The sequence below is a fragment of the Epargyreus clarus genome, unplaced genomic scaffold, assembly GCF_041222505.1.
Source record: "Epargyreus clarus isolate Ecla_fem2 unplaced genomic scaffold, WU_Ecla_fem_2.2 ptg000023l, whole genome shotgun sequence".
NCBI classification, from domain to species: domain Eukaryota; kingdom Metazoa; phylum Arthropoda; class Insecta; order Lepidoptera; family Hesperiidae; genus Epargyreus; species Epargyreus clarus.
In genome coordinates, this window is record NW_027332230.1 from 13,140,631 (window position 1) to 13,160,002 (window position 19,372).

The 19,372-nt window shown below is 36.6% G+C and overlaps 1 protein-coding gene across 1 annotated transcript; it reads left to right on the forward strand.

Annotated features, from left to right (window-relative positions):
* Positions 1 to 250: 250 nt before the first annotated feature.
* On the forward strand, positions 251 to 18,765 carry LOC140751987 (gem-associated protein 5). The gene is made up of 18 exons (XM_073086151.1): positions 251 to 660; positions 1,239 to 1,398; positions 2,351 to 2,567; positions 3,041 to 3,650; positions 3,973 to 4,164; positions 4,565 to 4,861; positions 5,242 to 5,428; positions 6,140 to 6,302; positions 6,880 to 7,036; positions 7,687 to 7,826; positions 8,116 to 8,240; positions 10,434 to 10,602; positions 12,338 to 12,712; positions 14,034 to 14,181; positions 14,510 to 14,589; positions 15,536 to 15,668; positions 16,887 to 16,973; positions 17,205 to 18,765. The coding sequence occupies exons 1-18, from the start codon at positions 461 to 463 to the stop codon at positions 17,491 to 17,493; spliced, it is 3,729 nt and encodes a 1,242-aa protein (XP_072942252.1). The 5' UTR covers positions 251 to 460; the 3' UTR covers positions 17,494 to 18,765.
* Positions 18,766 to 19,372: the final 607 nt, after the last annotated feature.

The window sequence follows — 19,372 nt, forward strand, 5'->3', positions numbered from 1 at the left end:
TTTGTTTTGTCAATGCCAGATGCGTTTCCAAGGAAAAATTATTTCATTTTTGGTCGTCACAAGTAAGTCGATTTAAATAAATGCACATCGATTCTGCAGTTTTCGATTTAAGCATCGATCTTTTACCAAAAGTAATGACCACAGAATACACAAAGTCTATAGAGAAAAATGACTCTGAGGAAAAATGGACCTATACAAGTTACTTTATGCAAAGACGTAAAAAATTGTTTTATGTACAAAATATTCTTTGACTTTTAAAAGGTTTGATACACTTTTATGAAGTTACGGCAGATTTCAGTATATATTATCTATGACAGCTGCTGCCGCAGGTGACAGAATCCCAAACGAAAAATTTCTTTCTTTGGCATGTGCGCGGTAAATTGCCGGGTTCTTATCATTGTTTTGTATTTTATCGTACATTAGTGATAGTCTTGTTTCATCGGCTTTAATAACCGCAAATATGGATGAAACAATACTATTTCCATCACCCAATTGGTTCCAAGTGTCGGGCATGGCCGTTAGTGCAGACGGTTGGTTGTTTTACGGAGGACCCTCAAGGACCCTTTGTGTCTTGGAGCCGTTACCTTCCGATTTCGACGGCGTGATCAGCAAGCATAATGGATATCGTGCACACACATTTCCGGGAGCTCACGCTGAAAGGTAAGTAAAAAACTGCGTACTAAGCCAAAACCTGGATAAGTCATTTTATATATTAGCACCTGGATGACTGAGCTGTGCTCGGTGTCTCAGAAAAAGAAGACACTCGAAAAAAAGAGAAAAAATAAAAGAAACAATCGGACCGATATTTGAACCCGGGTTTCCTGCGTTTTAAAGCGCCCGATTTCCCGACCGAGCTATTCTAACTTCGTTAATGGTGGCGAAATTTAGCTTCGTATTCTAATGATATTGTAGGTTTTTATTCAATGAAAACACGGTTAAATGACATTTTCGGTTAGATCGATTCATCGTCCCCGAGACCCCCAAAATACAAAATTTCAAGAAAATCATTGAAGCCGTTTCCAAGATCGTTAATATATACATACAGGAATTGTTCGTTTAAAGGTATTAGATGGTTTTTTATTACGTTACACCTACTGCATCAATGATTACTATGTCCCTGGGCAATAGTAGCTTCTCACCGTCAGATGGATTGAATACTCACAGGCTATTCTAACATTATAATTAAAAGCCTATGCCTTTTAGGGTATTCCTAATTAGTAATTTGTTTATTTTTCCAGAATCATTTGTTTAGATGTGAACCCAGCATGGCCAGAGATGAAATCAATTATAACAGGTGCATCAGATGGCTCGGTCAAGGAATGGAATCTGGAGAAAGTTGATAAGACATTGCAAATCAAATCTCGATACAATCATACAGTACATTTGAGCGACCAGGAGGTACAAAAATTTTTATTTTGTTAAAATAATCCACAAAGCAGTTTAATATTATAACTTTACTACTATATAACTTTACTATTTTTCTAAAAATTTTTACCATTACATTTAATAATTATATGAGTTAAAATTATAATTATTATTTGTTAAGTTTTATAAGACCTAGTAGACATTTACTTCAATTTTATAAAACCATAGAGTGGCCTAAGCCATTCTGTTTGCCTCCTGATAACATTGGGTTAGTAAACACTAAAAACACATATACATTTCACTCCAAAAATCTCTTGCTTGCTATTGAAGTGATATGACAATCCACAGACAGTGTTTGCTATTGCCATAGATTAGTAAAGATTACTCGCTCCTAACAAGAAAATGTAACCTTTTGACAATTGTCACCATCATTTATTTTCGAGTTTGAAAAATAAAAAAAAAGTATAGTTTTTAGATCATTTACAAATAAAACGATATTTGTTCACACTTTTTCTTCGATTTCGTGTCTTAACTGCGCATGTCGGCGTTGTTCCGCGTAATTTACACCATTAAAGCCATTAATTGGCTGACAGAATTGTTAGCCGTTTAAGCCATTTAATAGCTTCCTTCAATTACAAGGCTGGCAAGGGTGAGATATCTATACTTATCTATGATTATTGCATAGAAATGTGTAAAAAAATATGCTTATATTATATGAAAACAATGGGAAAATAATACCTGAATTATTCACACTGTAAAGCAGATCAATACTGAGTTGATGCGCAAGGGTTCTTTGATCCCTGGCCAGATGTCTGAATGATAAATTTAATATCTGTTCTAGATCTGTGTGATTGTGTTTGTCCATGATACAGGGAAACCTAGTGTGGGGTTGGGAGTGTAGAAAGCATTACTAGCATCTTTATTAACTACTCTTTATTGTAATCCTAAATAAATGTTACAAGGTAAATTTTCTAAATATTTTCAGGAAGTAGTAGGAGTGGGCTACACAACCAATAAATTTGCAGTAACAGTGGGGGCTTTTGGAAGAATTGTGAAATGGGATTTGAGGTCCAATATTATTAAAACACATAATCTGTTACTGTCCAAGTTTAAGCCTACCTGCGCTGCTTGTTCACCGCACCTTCCGTTTCATGTGGCTGTGGGAACTAAGCAAGGAGTTGTTTTACTTGTAGATGTTAATGGTAAGTAAACATAAATGTTTTTATTTTATTATTTGTATTTATTTTAATCAATGTCTGGTATAGGCAACTTTTAAAGCCAAATTTTCGGATGATAAAGGTTTTCCGATTGTGGGTTCAGTCTGCCCTTTGAGTTGCTTGCCCAGTTCTTCCAGTCTTCCAGGTAGTTGCAACTATATTATCTATATAGTTATATTTATGCAGTTTTTTTATGATATAGTAGTAGCTGACAAGCATGCAGTTTACCAGATGGTAAGTGGCTACTGCTGTATATGGACATCTGTAATCAACCTGAGATAAGATTAGTTTCCTACTTGAGGTTGGCCACAGATGCACTGCCGCCCCTGAGGACTAAGCTGGTTTTATTTGATAAAACATCTCCTATGTTTTATCAAATAAATCCAGTACTAATTACTTCTCATATTTAAATTGGATAAGTATAAAATTTGTTGATTTCACCTACTTATCGATTTCAGATGTTGCAAAAACTGTATATAAAATGAGGGGTCATGATGATGAAATCTTAAGTGTGTCTTGGTGTCCTGAATATGAAGTGATTATGAAGAAGTTCTTAATCGAATCAGAGAACCGGAAGAGTAGTGCTAATGCGAGAATGGAGAAAATAAGGAAAGATGCAGAAAAAGAAGAGCGTGAACATTTGGATGAATCAGCGCTCACAAAAACATTGCCACAGGATAGTTTTGATGAGCCTGTAGTAGAAGAAGATGATATGTTTGATATTTACAAAGATCATGAGGAAGATGAGTTTGGACACAAGAAGTATAAGCCAGAGGAAATACTTGTGAAAGTGAAGGAGGAAAGAGAAAAACCTATGGACTATTTAGCAGAGTGTCTGAAACTTAGAGATGAGATTTTAAAGAAGAAAGATGAACCGGAGCCATCAATCAATAGCTTAGTAGATGCATTTGATAAAGCACATGTGAGTGATGATGCAACTGTAGGGGAAGGTAAAAAACTTGAGGATGACAATAAACCAAAACCAGAGAGTAAGGGTAGTGATAAACATAGTGGTCATTATAGTCAACATCCTCAAAGACATCTTTTAGCTTCCATTGGTAAAACGGGGTTAGTAAAATTTAATTGTAGAACTATTTTTATATATTTGTGTAGTGAAAAAATATATTTTTAAGACCCTCAAGACTTGTTGATCTGAGAATCTACATTTTTAGACATACTCTTACCTAATCCTGTATCAACATAATATTTACAATTATTTAAAGATTAAAATTTTGATATTTGAAACATTCATTTTATTATTATAAGTATTTTTCCATTTCATATCATGCTGAAATATATTAAACTTTATTTAATATTTCAACATTTCAGTCACATTACAGCTGTCTAAACAAGATATTGAAAATATTAATAACACATGTTATATTTTTAGGAGCCTACGCTTATGGTCTAAAACTGGCAAATTGGTGGGTAGCTGTGTGATTCCACAAAACTTCAATAAGCCACAAAACGTGAAAGTGAAGCAGCCAATGTGGGCCACATTGCTGTGGTACAAACCCAATGTCCTACTCATCACTGATTCTAAGGGCCAGCTCCTGGAGTGCAACCCATTGTACACTGACTGGTAATTTTATTTGTATTGATAATAAAAAATTGTATAATGTGCAAGCAAACCTTTAAACCTAAATATTTTCATTTGGAAAAAAGAAGGTACTTGAATCCATTATAGAATTTTGGAATGAAACTTAAAAAGTGTCATTAAAATCTATAATGTTGCAAAGGGAAAACCCCATTATGTATTCATTATATTTTTAACAACTATAACATCACAGCAACTAAAGGTAACATTTCAATAGAGACTTATTTCATTAATTAGATATTTTATTAACCTGTTTCAGAAGATGAATGTTTTTATCTTTAAAATATCCTGTACTTTGTACAATTTTGACCTATGTATTTTTAGCTGTTAGAGGTCTCTATTAAACATATTGTTGTTTACAAAATAATGTTGTGTATATTTACAGTAAAAACAAATTAGAATGGCGTTTAGTGGACACACTCCATAAACGAGGTCTATTCTGCATGGTGTCCAATGCTCCACGTGTTCAAAATAAAACTGAATCAAGCAGTAATCGTGGACAAAGTAAAGGGAATTTACAACCGACGATTGATGTACCGGAAGATGAGTGGTGCGTGTGGACGGCGGCTCAGGACCGCACGTTAGTGTGCTACTCGATGAAAAAACGAAGGAGAATAAACACGTATAACACCTGTGGTGGCTACGTTTATACGTTACAGTGCTGCCCGTATGACGCAAGAAAGTGAGTATAAATAATATAGTAGTAGTTATGAAATATAGCAAAAGAATACAAATTGCAATGTATATATAAAAGAACAAACTACTCAATTTAAGAGCTTGTCTCCTAAATGCCTCCTAAATCCTAATCTCCTAAATCATATGGGGCAGGTCATAGTTTATCAGAGATTAAACCAAAGAGATTAAACCAATCCATTTTTTATCGATTTTGCCAAAACTACTTGTATGATAACATAATCTTTTAAATGTTTGCCATCTTAAAACTTTTAAATCACCAGTAATTGAAAATTTGTATTAATTTTGCAAAGTGTATTTTAATTTTACAAAATTATTGCATTACACATTTTGTTAAAAAAATATGATTTATAAAATAGAAATTTTTAGGATCGCATTTAGCGTTGGCGATGGCGCCATTCGTATCTGGGAGGGGGACATGTCTGACGTCGACGAGAACAAGTTGGCATTCGGTCACGTGACCACTTACTGGCAAAACGTCCAGGGCAAAGTGCTGACAGTCGCCTGGCACCCCACTAAGGAGAATGTTCTGGCGTTTGGCACTGCGGAGTCAAGGGTAAGGAGCAGTAACTTATTATAGTTATATGTTTTAAATGGTAATTTAATGTAATAACATCCATACATACTATTAGTGTCAATAGTCTGAATAAAATAAAACAAACAAGACGAAGTTACAAGGTTTCTATCTATACACTAAATTGCTATACATTTGTTGCATATGGAAGTATATAATTATGGTACTCATAAAAAAATAAATCTTTTGTCTGTCTGTCCGCCTGTGTGTATGTTCTGGCTGATCTCCGAAACGGCTGGACCTATTTTGACGGTACTTATATAAGAAGTAACTTAGTATCTTGTTTAATTTTATTTTAGAAAAGCGTTCGAAATGAAACCTATAAAAAGTCCCGAGTATTTGCACTTTTAAACGCGCATGAAACCGCAGGGCACAGTTCATTAATAAATTCGCCGATGGTATTGTCCGCCCCAAACTGGTAGTCCGCTCTGAATATATGTCATAAATAAAATTTTCGTATCACAATTTTAATTATCGTATTCCTCCGAAACGGCTTTACCGATTTTACCAACCAACCAAACCAAATTTTACTTTTTTTGACCAAATTTTATATGCATGTATCAGGTCTGAGAATCGGCTATCTATTTTTCGTACTCCTAAGTGATAAGGGTTGTTCGTCCTTAATATTTCTTTATTTATGTGGCAACACAATTTCCCGGATCAGCTAGTACCATAATAATCGTATCTGACCAGGTGGGGCTCCTGGATATCGGCGGTAAAGCGGAGAAGCCGGCGCATGTGTTGCAAATGGGCGTAACGGGTGCGGTGTACGTGCTGAGTTGGGGCGCTCGCGGGCAGCTGTACGCGTGCGGGGGCGGCGGGCTCGCCATCTACGAACCCAGTAGCGGTGACGGAGGTAATATACGGTGTTAGTGACCGATCGAAACTGAACCGGCCGTAAATAGGTCGGTTCTGTGTTTTAGCAGAATCCGTAACCTTTATATGGACGAGTACTAAATCTATCCCAATTAAAAAATTCAAACGTTAGGCCTATGAAAAATTACACAATGCTTAAAAATTTTTAGATTGCAAATTTCAAGACTCTCGACGACCGCTCGCTCGACCCTCATTTGAACAAGTTATCTCTATTGATTTATAGTTTTTTTTTAATAGGATTACCTAAAAAACAAACAAAAAATCAGACTTTACAGATGTGGCTTGTTGATATAAGTAGTAAACAAAACAAAAATTAATCATTACCTAATTAAACACCGAATTATTCACGTGTAAAAAGAGCTCTCCTTCAAAGCCGGCGATGCATTGGCGACTCCTCTGGTGTTGCAAATGTCCATAGGCGACGGTGACTGCTTTCCATCAGGTAGCCCGTCTGCCTTATCGTTAGGTTACATATAAAAAAAAAAAAAAAAAAAAAGAAGAAAAATTGAACAATAAGACACTTTAATCCAGTTAATAATACGTAGTAACTATTACAGAAGCCAAAGTAGTGCCTATGGAATTCGAAGGGCAGACCTGGCAGTTGACTGCGTTGAAGTGGTTCCCCACAGGCCTGATGGTCGGCAGCTTTGCTGGCTCGGTGGCTCTAATGTCTGACACCACATACGAGGTTTTAGCTGTCAATTTTCTCTTCAAGTAAGGTTTTCTTTATAATATAGGAGTAGCAGATGAGCATGCAGTCCACTTGATGGTAAGTGGCTACTGCCGCCCATGGACATTATAATTAAACCCAGAGGATTAGATATTCCTACCTGAGGTCGGCCACAGATGCGCCGCTACCCCTGAGGACTAAGCTGGAACGCCTTGGAAAAGTAGGTCTCCCTTAATACCCTTCAAACCAGAACACAGCAGCTTTTAACATTGCTGTTATGAGGTAGAAAAAGGTGTGGCGGTGGTGCAACCGGAGTCGAACCACAGAGGGTTCTACCACCTTCAAGTAATGATAAATGCATATTTGGTTTTATCAGTGGTATCACTGTCTTTTGTTTAAGTTTATGATTGGTTTACAAAGATCATCGATGAGATTTTTCAATCTTGCCGAACATATTACACTATAATTTATTGTTATTTTTTGTTGGTTATTAGTTATTTAACAATGTTTTTTTTAGATTGTTTTCCTTCAAACCCTATAAAGATTTACATAACTCCCTTATGTCAGTAATCTTATTAATGTATGTGCATTATGTTTTGTTATTCAGATCTGAAGCTGCTTTATACTTAACATTGTATTTTTGCTAAGATAATTCTATTATTCATATACATTGTTCACTATTGATTTTTTTCAGAAAAATGATTCATAGTATAGAATGGCACCCGCAGTATACATCAAATTCTAGTGAAGAGTCTCCTTATAAGGATCTGATTGCTATAAGTGCTATGGACAAACCCGGGAATATAGCTATACTGAAGTATGGTCAGAAAGAAGGTACAAAATATTTTTTTTATAATATCGTTAAATAGACTTCAATGAAAGATTTTAATAGAAATAATAATGTTTAAAATTATTAATATGACTTCAGTATTTGTCATTTACTTTTATAATGTATTAATTCTTAAATGTGTATTTACCACATACAGGATTCTGAGAATGATATTTAAGTAAATAGATATTTAAATAATTTAATTCATTTAGATATCTATTTTGGGCTTAATAAGTGTTTAATATTTGTAAAACGGTTAAAAATAAATTAACTTTTACGTTTACGTTATTTTAGATGGAACAAAACAATTGGAGACTTATAAGTGGCTAGAGGGACACAAGTCAACTGTTCTTCAACTTGCGTGGAATCCACACATCGAAGGGCAGCTGCTGTCTTCATCACAAGATTGTACTGCAAGGGTAAATTGATATTTCCGTGTATATTACGTGTAGTGTATTAGCAGGCTCCTGGCAGGGTCGCCATGTAGTGTATTAGCAGGCTCTTAGAGATTGAAGAGGCGTGTTACTGTGTTGAAGTCTTTATTATTACTCTCTTAGGGCTCGAACACAAAACTGCGATGCGACGCGATGCGAATTCGCAACGCAGAAAATTGCGATGCGAATTGCTGCGATGCGATATCGTGCGGCGTAGCGTCTCTCAGGGTGACCAACAACAACAACCACTGTGCGATGCGAATCAATTCGCAAGTTCTTGCGATGCGTCGAGGGAGCTCGCAGATTTTTGCGATGCGACGTCGCATCGCAGTTTTGTGTACGAACCCTTAAACCTAAGCTTAACCTAACTTATATAACTATGAGTCCTACACACACTACATACGTAAATACTAAATTTATTATTTTATAAATCCGTTCCAGTTTGTACTATGAGATCTCTGGCAAGTTATTTGTAACTGTGCATTATACCATACATATAAATAAAACCTATAATTTCTAATTTAGCTTAAAGGTCCAAAATTTGTTATCTAATAGTTACGACCGAAATATAATTCGTTTCGAAGAACCCAAACTTGCAATTATGCACGGTGAAAAAACTCGCCAAACCTTCTAGTGTGTACGACGGTATGTGGCCGCACATATCGTCACCCTTCCCGGGGTCACTTACCGGGCGGTTTGAGCTCCCACTCTTGCCACCCGCGACACCGGAAGCCTCCTTTTAGTCGCCTCTTACGATGGGCAGGGGATACCGTAGCCCCTATTCTGGTCCCGGAACTACAGGGATAATTGTTTTTGGTATAGTCCGCGCCAAACTTTTAATCCGCTCGGATGTTGTTGCGCGCAGGTTTAGTTATATGTTACGGTAAATGTAAGCAATCGCTAATTACCTATAATTACCTGTAATTATAGATAATTACCAACGCACGTGGTAAATGTAGTGAATTATCCACATTTACCGGTAATTATATAAAACTTCCGCTCGTCCGTGGTAAATGTTGACATAAGCTTTGGAATGGAGAGCGAACGGCGCGGACGAGGCGATAACTATTATCTCTGATCGCTTATAAATATTTTAAGTACATTATTGACTTTACATGATTTGGACCCACCCACTCGCAGGGCGCTACCGCGCCCTGCTAGCTTTATTTTATATTTTCTTTTATGTTCCAACCACACCTTACCAATCCTAAAGAATTTCATACCGGTTTGGTATTGGTTAGGTTAGGTTGGAACATATAAGAAAAAATGGAAAACTAAGCCAGCAGGGCGCGCCAGCGCCCTGCGAGCGGTTAAGTCCAATTTACGATAATTTGGACCTAAACTGTATGATTCATAGTTACTGTAAGACTAAAAACCAAGGTACAACATAATTCATCATTAATATAATGAATAATAGTAAGGAGGTAGTAAGGCTATTTTGAGTTTTATTTTAATAAACATTTGATTCCGATGTTTGATTTCATTATTTACTACATTTACTAAAGGGGTATGATAATTTTATATAATTGCCGGTAAATGTGATTAATTCGAATGTTTTTACAACCTTTACCAAGAGTACTGGTAATTATGCATCGTTCCCGGTAATTATACATAATAACCGCACTACCCTACCACATTTACCCTAACATATATTCTGTAACGTAAGGGCACACTAACTGCGCTATGTGCCCGTGGGCGACAGCGGGTAGCGGACGGGTGCCGGGGAGTTCTATCTACAATTTGCTATTGCGACGCGACTTGTTTCTTTATCCGGAGCGGATTAGCAGCTTGGCGCGGATTATACAGCGCTTGTACACATTTTTCTGTTTCCTGTTACTTAAAAATATTGTTTAAGCCAGTGTTCCGCATAGTGTGTATCGCGGCACACTGGTGTACCGTGATCATTAGTTGGTGTGCTGCGGAAAAATAAGGTTATCTTATAAAAGTACTTTCATAAGTAAGTAAGGGTAAGTAAAATACCTACACAAATCACGCGAGCGCACGAGCGAGGCCTTTTGTTTCGTTCATCTAATTCTTTGGTTTCAATAAGTGTTGATTAATATTACTTAAAAACTAATTTTTAATTTGTGGTGTGCTTCCAAAAATTTTAGTTTACTTAGATGTACCTTGTGCACAAAAAGTTTGCGGAACACTGGTTTAAGCAACGTTGTTTTCCAGGTATGGGACGTGGAAAGCGGCACATGTACGGCGGTGTTCCCGGTGCGCGGCGGCGTGGCGCTGGGCGTGGCGTGGAGCGCGTTCCCGGTGCGCGCGGCGCTCACCGGCGGCGCCGACTGCTGCGTGCGGCTCTGGCGCCCCGAGGACCACCCGCCCGAGGTCTATCAAGGTAGCGAGCACCATGGACGTAGCCATATAGAGATACATAGTATAGTCTGATTCATAACTAGGTATCCAAAATGTAAACAAAGAAATGTCACTGTCAAAATTAACAAGAAACAAAAACTTTAACAAACTCAACAAAAAACGAAAAATTTAACAAGTATACACAATTTAACAAATGCGCTATGAAAACGAGAAAATATTCGAGTTCGATCACAGTCACGAAAATTAATAGCATCAGCCACGAAACTTAAAAATGACGGCACAAGAAATGTTTTGGGTTCCGATTGTGTTACCATTATCACATTTTAATTGTCTACCATAAACCTTGTTTTTTATTATTATTACTGTATGGAACGAAATTGAGGCAATATAAATATTAGAAAATGTAAATAAATGTTAATTTATTTAAATTATTATTTTATTATTGTTGTATTACTTTAATATCGTCAAAAATGAGAAACCACCATTTTTCTTGATAGGTCAACACCTTTGTTTACATTTTGGACACTTAATTATGAATCAGACTATAGATATATATAGCGAGAACCATAGACGAAAGCTTTGTTGATATCCAAAACAGTGGCGCAATATGGATTCAGTAGTTGTCAGCTAAAAAGTTCCTATTTTAATTCGGTTCATATCCTCCTCCTTAATGATTATTTGTTTGGTAAAAAGGTATAGGTAGAATATGGTAAGAATGCAACTATTTATTACTTAAAAGCAGTAAGTAAGAAACTCGGCTCGGTCCGAGGTTCAAAACCCAGGCACGCACCTCTGATTTTTCAAAGTTATGTGGGTATTTGAAACTAGCTGATCCGGCAAGCTTTGTACCGCATCAAAATCTATTTATCAAATATATTTCATATATAATATAGCCTATGTTACTCGTGGATAATGTGGCTTTCGAATGGTGAAAGAATTTTTAAAATCGGTCCAGTAGTTTTTGAGCCTATTCATTACAACCAACCAAACAAACAAAGTTTTCCTCTTTATAATATTAGTATAGATTAATTATCACTTGCTAAACCGTGAAGAACACATTGTGAGGAACAAAACCTTTTTTTTTTTTGTTGACGAGGGGGAAACCTTCAAAAGGTACCCGATGCCTTGGGAGCGACACAGGGTTGTGTGGGACTCTTACCGCACTAAAACCCCCCCGGTGGCCGTCCTCAGCGCTGCGTAGAGGACTCCGGGATCTCCAAGGGAACGCAACCGGAGTCCTCTTAGCGCATTGCCCCGTCGGGCTCCGCCCAGGTGAGCTTATCGCTCACCGCACCGTCTGGTGCGTACGACGGTATGCGACCACACATACCGCCGTCCTTCCCGGGGCCGTTGGCTGGGCGGTTCGAGCTCCCACTCTTGCCACCCACGACCCCAGAAGCCCCCTTTTAGTCGCCTCTTACGACAGGCAGGGGATACCGTAGCCCTATTCTTGTCCCGGAACTACAGGGATAGAGGAACAAAACCTGTGTACCTGAGAAATTTATAAAAAAAAAATCTCAAAGGTATGCGAAGTCTACCAATACGCAATTGGCCAACGCGGTGGACTATAGGCTAATCGTTCTCATTATGAGAGAAGACCCGTTCCAAGCAGTGGGACAGAACTGGGTTGATGATGATGATGATGGTAAAAAAGGTTCATGTCTCATAATAAAACTTATTTTTCTGGATTATGCGAGGGAAAACTTTAAAATAATAATTATTATTTATAATAGTAAAAAAAATCTATATGTATCTAGAATGCAGACGGGAACCAATGACAAGAAGGGAGAAGCGGAGGAGAAAGGCATTGGCAGAGAAGTTAGAACGGCAGGGGCAGGAAGAAACAAAGTCACCTGAGAATACGAACGATTCCGACGGTTCACCGTACGGCGAAGGTTCAGAAGCCATGCGGATGGAAGTCAGTGCAAGAGCCTATAAGAGATTCCTATTACCCATCTGCACAAGAGAAATGAGCACTTGTTCAACGAAGGCGGTGAGGAAATTAGCTCAAAAGTTTGTAAATGAAGAAGAAAAAACAACGAATGGTGAAGAGGATACTAAAGATTATGGCACCACCTTCCTCAAAATGTTCGGCACTACCAATGAATTAAATGAACTACTGGATATAGAGAGTGAGTAGATTCGTATATTTTTATGATAGAGCTGAAATCCTATCATAAAAATATGTCATCAAAATATTTGTTATGGAAATAATATATTTCAATGTGTAATGGTCAGCCACAATACGTTAGTTTTTATAATATTTTCGCTCATTTGCAAGCGTCAAGGCGAAATTGATTATTGTTTAGAATTCCAAAGTTTGCGAAATTAGACTTTGTTGAATTTAATGTTTTAATACTATCGATTATTTTTAATAATATCCTAAGGCAATGATGAACATATTTGCATTTGCGAATTGCATTGCGTATATATAGAATAGGTTTATTGAAACCTATTGTAGTGAATAAATTGTAACAATATTTTGTATGATTTTACATATCCTATTGATTATCAAATTACAACAACACACACAAACAACACTTACATTTTCAATACATAACCGTCGTACAGTGATAAGCGAGCTGTAATTCTAGTACTCAAGTTATTTTTTCAATGAATTATTTTTTTAGATTACTTTGATAATATAATGCTTCGAAATTACCTTTTTACTGGTTACTAGAATTTATTACTTGTTATAAAGTTAGGATTAAAACTACTTCGCAACAATCTGCTACCAATATATATAATGGTATATATTTTAAACCATGCAGTATGTACCACCCTTCATCTCACATAGGATATACGCACATGCATACAATAAAAATATAAATCACCATACATATTGAGTTGCAAAGTAGTTTTAATTCTAACTTTGAAATGAAATATATTAATTTTGTATAGGCCAACGGCGGCACTTACAAATTGTCAGTTACAATATTTTCTTAAACTACTACTTTAATCTGAGTACTTTAGTCTGATTCATAATCAGGTGACCAAAATGTAAACAAAGAAATATCATTGTCAAAATACGATAACAGGTATTTTTAAAATAAGACCTACAAACAACAACCTACCTAACAAATTCAACAAAAAACAAAAATTTTAACAACTACACAAAATTTAACAAAGGTGCTATGAGAACGAGAAAATATTCGAGTTCGACCACGAGCACTAAAATGAATATCATCAGCTACGAAACTTAAAAATGGCGGCACAAAAAATGTTTTGGATCCCGGTTATGTTACCATTATCAAATTTTAATTTTCATTTATTAACATTATTATTTTATTAAGAAGCCAAAAAGAACAAACTGTCATTTGAAATGTATTTTCTTTATAGGTCAACACCTTTGTTTACATTTTAGACACCTAATTATGAATCGGACTATAGTATGGAGTTTCACATTGTAACGCCTGTGACATTTAACTATTTATTACTTGTGTAATATTTCAGTGGCATATCACCTAGAGAACAAGGATTATGAAGCATGGATGATGTTGTCGATATTCCGTGGACAGATCGACTCTATGATTAAATTCGCGGACAAGAACGATCTCTTATGTCCCTTCCTAGTCAGCATTTCGCCGTGTGTTTCATTCAAGTAAGAACCCAATAATGCCTTTTCTATACAACGACAATCTATTATTAATTAATGCTCTCAGTTCTATCTAATGGTAAACTAAAAGCGAATTACGCATTACGGAGTTTAAAGCCAATTTTTTGGAAAAAAATATCTAATTTCGAACTTTTGAGGCAAACATTAGATAAATATTATTTTAAAAAAGTCTTTAAAGGGTAATATTTAATTTGTGTAGGTTTCTAAGTTATAATTGCAATTATTTCACCAGAGACAGTTTAATAGGAGGTGGGCTACATGATTTGATTTCTTCTTCAAAGTAATATACTTATAAATACTAACTAACTTCTAGATACTGGAAGGATGTGATCCAGTTGTACTTGGCGCAGATCGACAGATGTATTGCACAGAAACAAGAAGGCAAACTTGATGGTAAGATAATAATTAATTTATTTTTATACTTTTGGGATAAAAAGTTATAATATTATCATTCCAACTATTTGACATTTGCTTTATGAAAATTAGTATAAGACGCGAGAGTAAATGCGCGTGAGGTCTGCTAAGTAGCTCGTCTGCGAGAGGAGACATGGGACAGTAATGTGACGACAAGTGGTATGAATGTTGTGCCTTCTTCGAGAGGAAACCCGGGTTCAATAAGGAAATGGTGATGGGTTGATAGTCCATTGAAATGTTACAATTTAAAGACCGAATATTGCATTTTTAGAGGACGAGATTTTATTTTTGGGATATGTGTGGGGGTTAATAGAAGCTTAACTGCAAGTTCGTGGGGTCGCCACCCATGTCCCCCGACCGCCATCTTAGAAAAAGGGGTGAAAACATATCGCGATATCTCTGAAACTGTGCGTCTTACAAAAAATGTAAAGCTCATGTAACATTTCAATGGAATATGACTGCAGGTAGTGTGGATGTAGGTTGATTGGCAGAGAATGCTATATAACATTAAGTCCGCCTTTGTGCTTTTACATTTATGTAAGGTTAATAAAGAATAAATAAATAAAAAAATAAAATAAAAACGCTTTCTACACTCACAGCCCCACACTAGGATTCCCTGTATCGTGGGTGCCATGAACACACACAGAGACAAATACACAAACACCCAGACCCAGAAACTTAAATTCATCATTTAGATTTCTGTCTGGCCGGGGATTGAACCCGGGACCTTCCGCGCGTTAGACCGTTACGGTGACCGCTCCGCCACGCGGGTCGTCAATAAATAAAGCCTCATATTCAACATTAAAATTTGTCAATAAACACTGTTTATAAACTGTTTACAGATATGATGAACCATTGATAAACAGTGCTTATAAACAAATGTTGCCTAATGAATACGAGGCTTTAAATGTTGTTTGTTCTGTAGAGGTGCATCGTTTCGGCGGTGCGGCGCTGCGCAAGGCGGCGCTGCTGCTGGCGGCGCACGACGTGCGCGGCGCCGCGCACTGCCTCGTCGCCGCGAGGTTGCACCGCGAGGCCTACGTGTTGTGCCGCGCCAGGTACGTATTATTAAGCCCGCTCCACATTCACGCGAGAATCCCGGGAGAATCTCGCGAGAACGCGAGAAATACCCGATTCGTATAGGCTCCACATTCTCGTTTCTCGTGCTTTTCTCGCGTACTCGCGAGAATGTGGAGCGGGGTTTAGCGTCCGCGCGAAACTGCTAGTGTTCCGAGAGCAAGTTGGCTTGTCGTTGCGCAGGAATGAACTTCCTCCTGAAGTAGTCCCTCAGGACTATGACATGAGGCTCTTCAAGAGGGGTGTAAAAAGAGCTCTCCTTCAAAGCCGGCGATGCATTGGCGACTCCTCTGGTGTTGCAAATGTCCATTGGCGACGGTGACTGCTTTCCATCAGGTAGCCCGTCTGTCTTATCGTTAGGTTACATAAAAAAAAATGTTCGCGCACTGGCCCCGCCCGCCAGTGAGGTCAATGCTCCCGGTGCGCGGTCGTTGGCCTCCGTCCCCGCGCTCCACTCCCCTCGACCGGCTACTTGCGTAGACAGCTAGTCTGCTCCGAATATATTATAAACTAGCCGCGTCGCCATAGCAAATTGTAGTAATTAGGGACGAAGACAGCGCTGGACCCATGGCACCTGTCCGCTGCCCGCTCTCGCCCACGGGTCGATAGATGTGTTAGTTTGCCCTTACGTTACGGGGTATATGCTAATTTAACCTGCGCGCAATAACTTCAGAGTGGACTAGAAGTTTGGCGCGGGCTATACCATCACTACATATAAAGGCTAAGGCAAAACCGTTATTACGAACATTTCTCTCTTATATTTATCACCGGATGTTTTGTTTGTTTTACTTTTAAGGTAAAAGCTACTTTGCAAAAGTCCACTTGGTCATGTTTATTTTTTGTTTTGTTTGGTAGCTAAGTACTGATGAAGTTTAGTGTTATTAATTTAAATGTTAACTTTGGGTTATAGTAAAATTTGAAGCACTAGGCGAAAACTTATTTATCATTGAGATACATTAAGAGAATAGGTGTCGCAACCTGCCAATGCAATGCTGCAAAGATGTGCATGAGCACAACAAGTTTCAAATTAATACTCTAGGGTATCAACACATCTGTAGAAAATCTCCGCTGGAACTAAACTATCATAACCATTTTCTAACACAATTTGATAAAAAATAATGTTTTAGTATATAAGTACTTCTTGCTTCTCATTAATAATATTTAGGCATTTTTTTAATATGAACATTAATTCTTTGCAGGCACATGGATAGCATTGCTGAGGAGACCCTAAAAATTTGGGTGCAGGACATCCATTACAATGGTTCCTTGAAAATGGCGGTCTTAGGGTAATAATACTTATTATTTTTATATTTCTATAATATATTATATAGACTGGATTGTAGTTAATTTTATGCAGATGATTTAGTTAATTATAGATGCAAGCATTGATAAATAACTATTAAGACATATAAAAAGTAGTAGAGAAACATTTACTAAATATAATTTAGTTTGCAAGTTGGTAGAGAACTTTTAGACTGCTTTGTAATATTTTGGAAATACTTATTTTTTTATTTTAGCTACGTAGCGCTCGGAGATCTCAACAAGGCAGCTACAACAATAGCAACGTTTAACAAAGATGACGAGGATTGGTTAAGCTTAGCGGTGGACCTCGCCAAGATATCCGGACAGCACACGTTCGCCGGTCATCTAGAAGATAAGAAGGGGCAAATCAAAAAGGTCCCCAAGAATGACGATGTAGAGGAAACGTTGAAAGAATTACCCACAAGACTGGAATTACTTATGAAGAGTAATGAAAACGATGGTGATGCTGAAAGTGCGGATATAGAAATTGAAACCAAAGAGTAGATTGTTTTTTATGCTTGTTTCAATACATCTTGTTACTAGGTTCAGATCATTTAAGAGTTCATAGCTCTTAAAAGGATTGCGATGTGTATATTAATCGAAATTTGATCATTTTGAACTTTAAGTATCGGAGATAATGCACTGTTCAGTTGATTGACAGAGATGTAATTGCATTGAAATTTATGTCAGTAATTTTCCAAAAATTAAGAAATAAAGTTGTATCACAAAATTTAAGGAAGACAATTATGGTTAACTTGATGGTCAATATTAGGCACGGATGAGCTTCTCTATAAATATTCGTAAGTATATAAGCATTTATGTATTTCTAGTTATAGTTTTAGTAATGAGCTTGTTCATAATTTTAAGTTTCTGTTTGAGTAATTGTTATTGTTTTTTATTTAGTATGATGAAGATATTATTATGATAATTTGTTACCAATTATGTAATAAATTAGTAATACAAAATTATCATGTAAGATGTAGTTAAGTGTTGTTATCTGATTAATTTCCTAAATGAAATGGGTTCCTTTAGTTTTGTTTATAAGGCAAAACTATTTTTATGTGATACTCATTCCATTATTTTAAAGTTCCTTAACTATCATCCTTAGTGATTATGAACATTTCACATTTTTACGTCTGTGAGGCACTGTTTAAATAAATTAAAAAGTGGTAAACTAATTTTATTAGGAAGTATTTTAGTAAAAGACAATTTCATACTTTTATGGGAGTTTTGTTTACCTCAACTTCGGTGCCTCTGTAGTTTTTGGAATTTAAATATAAGCAACTAATTTACAGCGATGTCGTATTACATTCCTGTCTATGAGTACTATAATTGTAGTGCTGTTAATTAATGTAAGTATTATTAATGCTACTTATATGAAATAAGTGATCTGAGAATATTATGTCTGCATGAAATGTTCGTGGGTCGAGCGTTAGAAACTAATCAACGCTTTGGTTCTATTTTATTTAGTATATGCCTTTCAACTAATGTGATAAGCAGGTGTAATCAAGTGTGATGATATCGGGAAAATAATACTTTTAACTAAGCTTCTAAGATGTGTAAGATGCACCGCAAATTATTAGAGATTTTATTGTTTTACCACTTGCATATTGACACATGTTGATATAATGCCATTGATCCAATATATACCATAATATTTTTTTGTATTTTAAAAAGATACCAAGAAAAACACTGAAATCTGCATAATATTCGACAGATACGGATGTTTTTTTACTTATGTTTAGGCGCTGTTAAATAAATATTTTTTTAAATAAATTGTTGTTTTATTAATTAAATAACAACCTAAAAATTACGAAACATAAGCTCTAAAATGTATGCAACATTATAATTTTTGGAGGTTCCCGGCCCGCTTCGGGCACATACGCCAGTATCACAGACCAGGACTCGGAGTGAGTGTATAATAAGCCCATGAACACTATAATGCTCTATTACTATAACGCATTATAATGAAATATGACGTCATATTTCTTGAGTGTATGATGTACAATAAAAGAAGGAGGAAGAGATATTTTTTAACAAATCTTTTCAACCAAAAATATTTTTTTTCCAATATTGAAATAATAATGATGGCGTCGTCATTCATACACCTTACCCCCTCGCCTCACCATTCCTCGTGCATCTGTCACCGCACCTCGCCACTGCTTCGTCATGCATTAAAGCACCTCAACACTGTACTATTACAAAAAAAAAAACAGCAGAAAAAGGGTTAAAACACAATTTTAAGCAAAAAATAAACACGATCAATGCCAATACGATTTCATTAATTCCTTCTGAGGTGCAGCCTATATTTCACATTGGAGTCGCCGGCACTACATACTAATTTAAATGGACTCGCTAGGCGGGTTCACTAGCATAGTATTTA

Bases quoted from the DNA above. Each gene is read 5' to 3' on its own strand.
- LOC140751987 (XM_073086151.1), top strand. From the start codon at position 461: ATGGATGAAACAATACTATTTCCATCACCCAATTGGTTCCAAGTGTCG. The intron at 2,568-3,040 runs GTAAGTAAACAT...TATCGATTTCAG, and splicing joins TTTACTTGTAGATGTTAATG to ATGTTGCAAAAACTGTATAT. The intron at 14,182-14,509 runs GTAAGAACCCAA...ACTAACTTCTAG, and splicing joins TCGCCGTGTGTTTCATTCAA to ATACTGGAAGGATGTGATCC.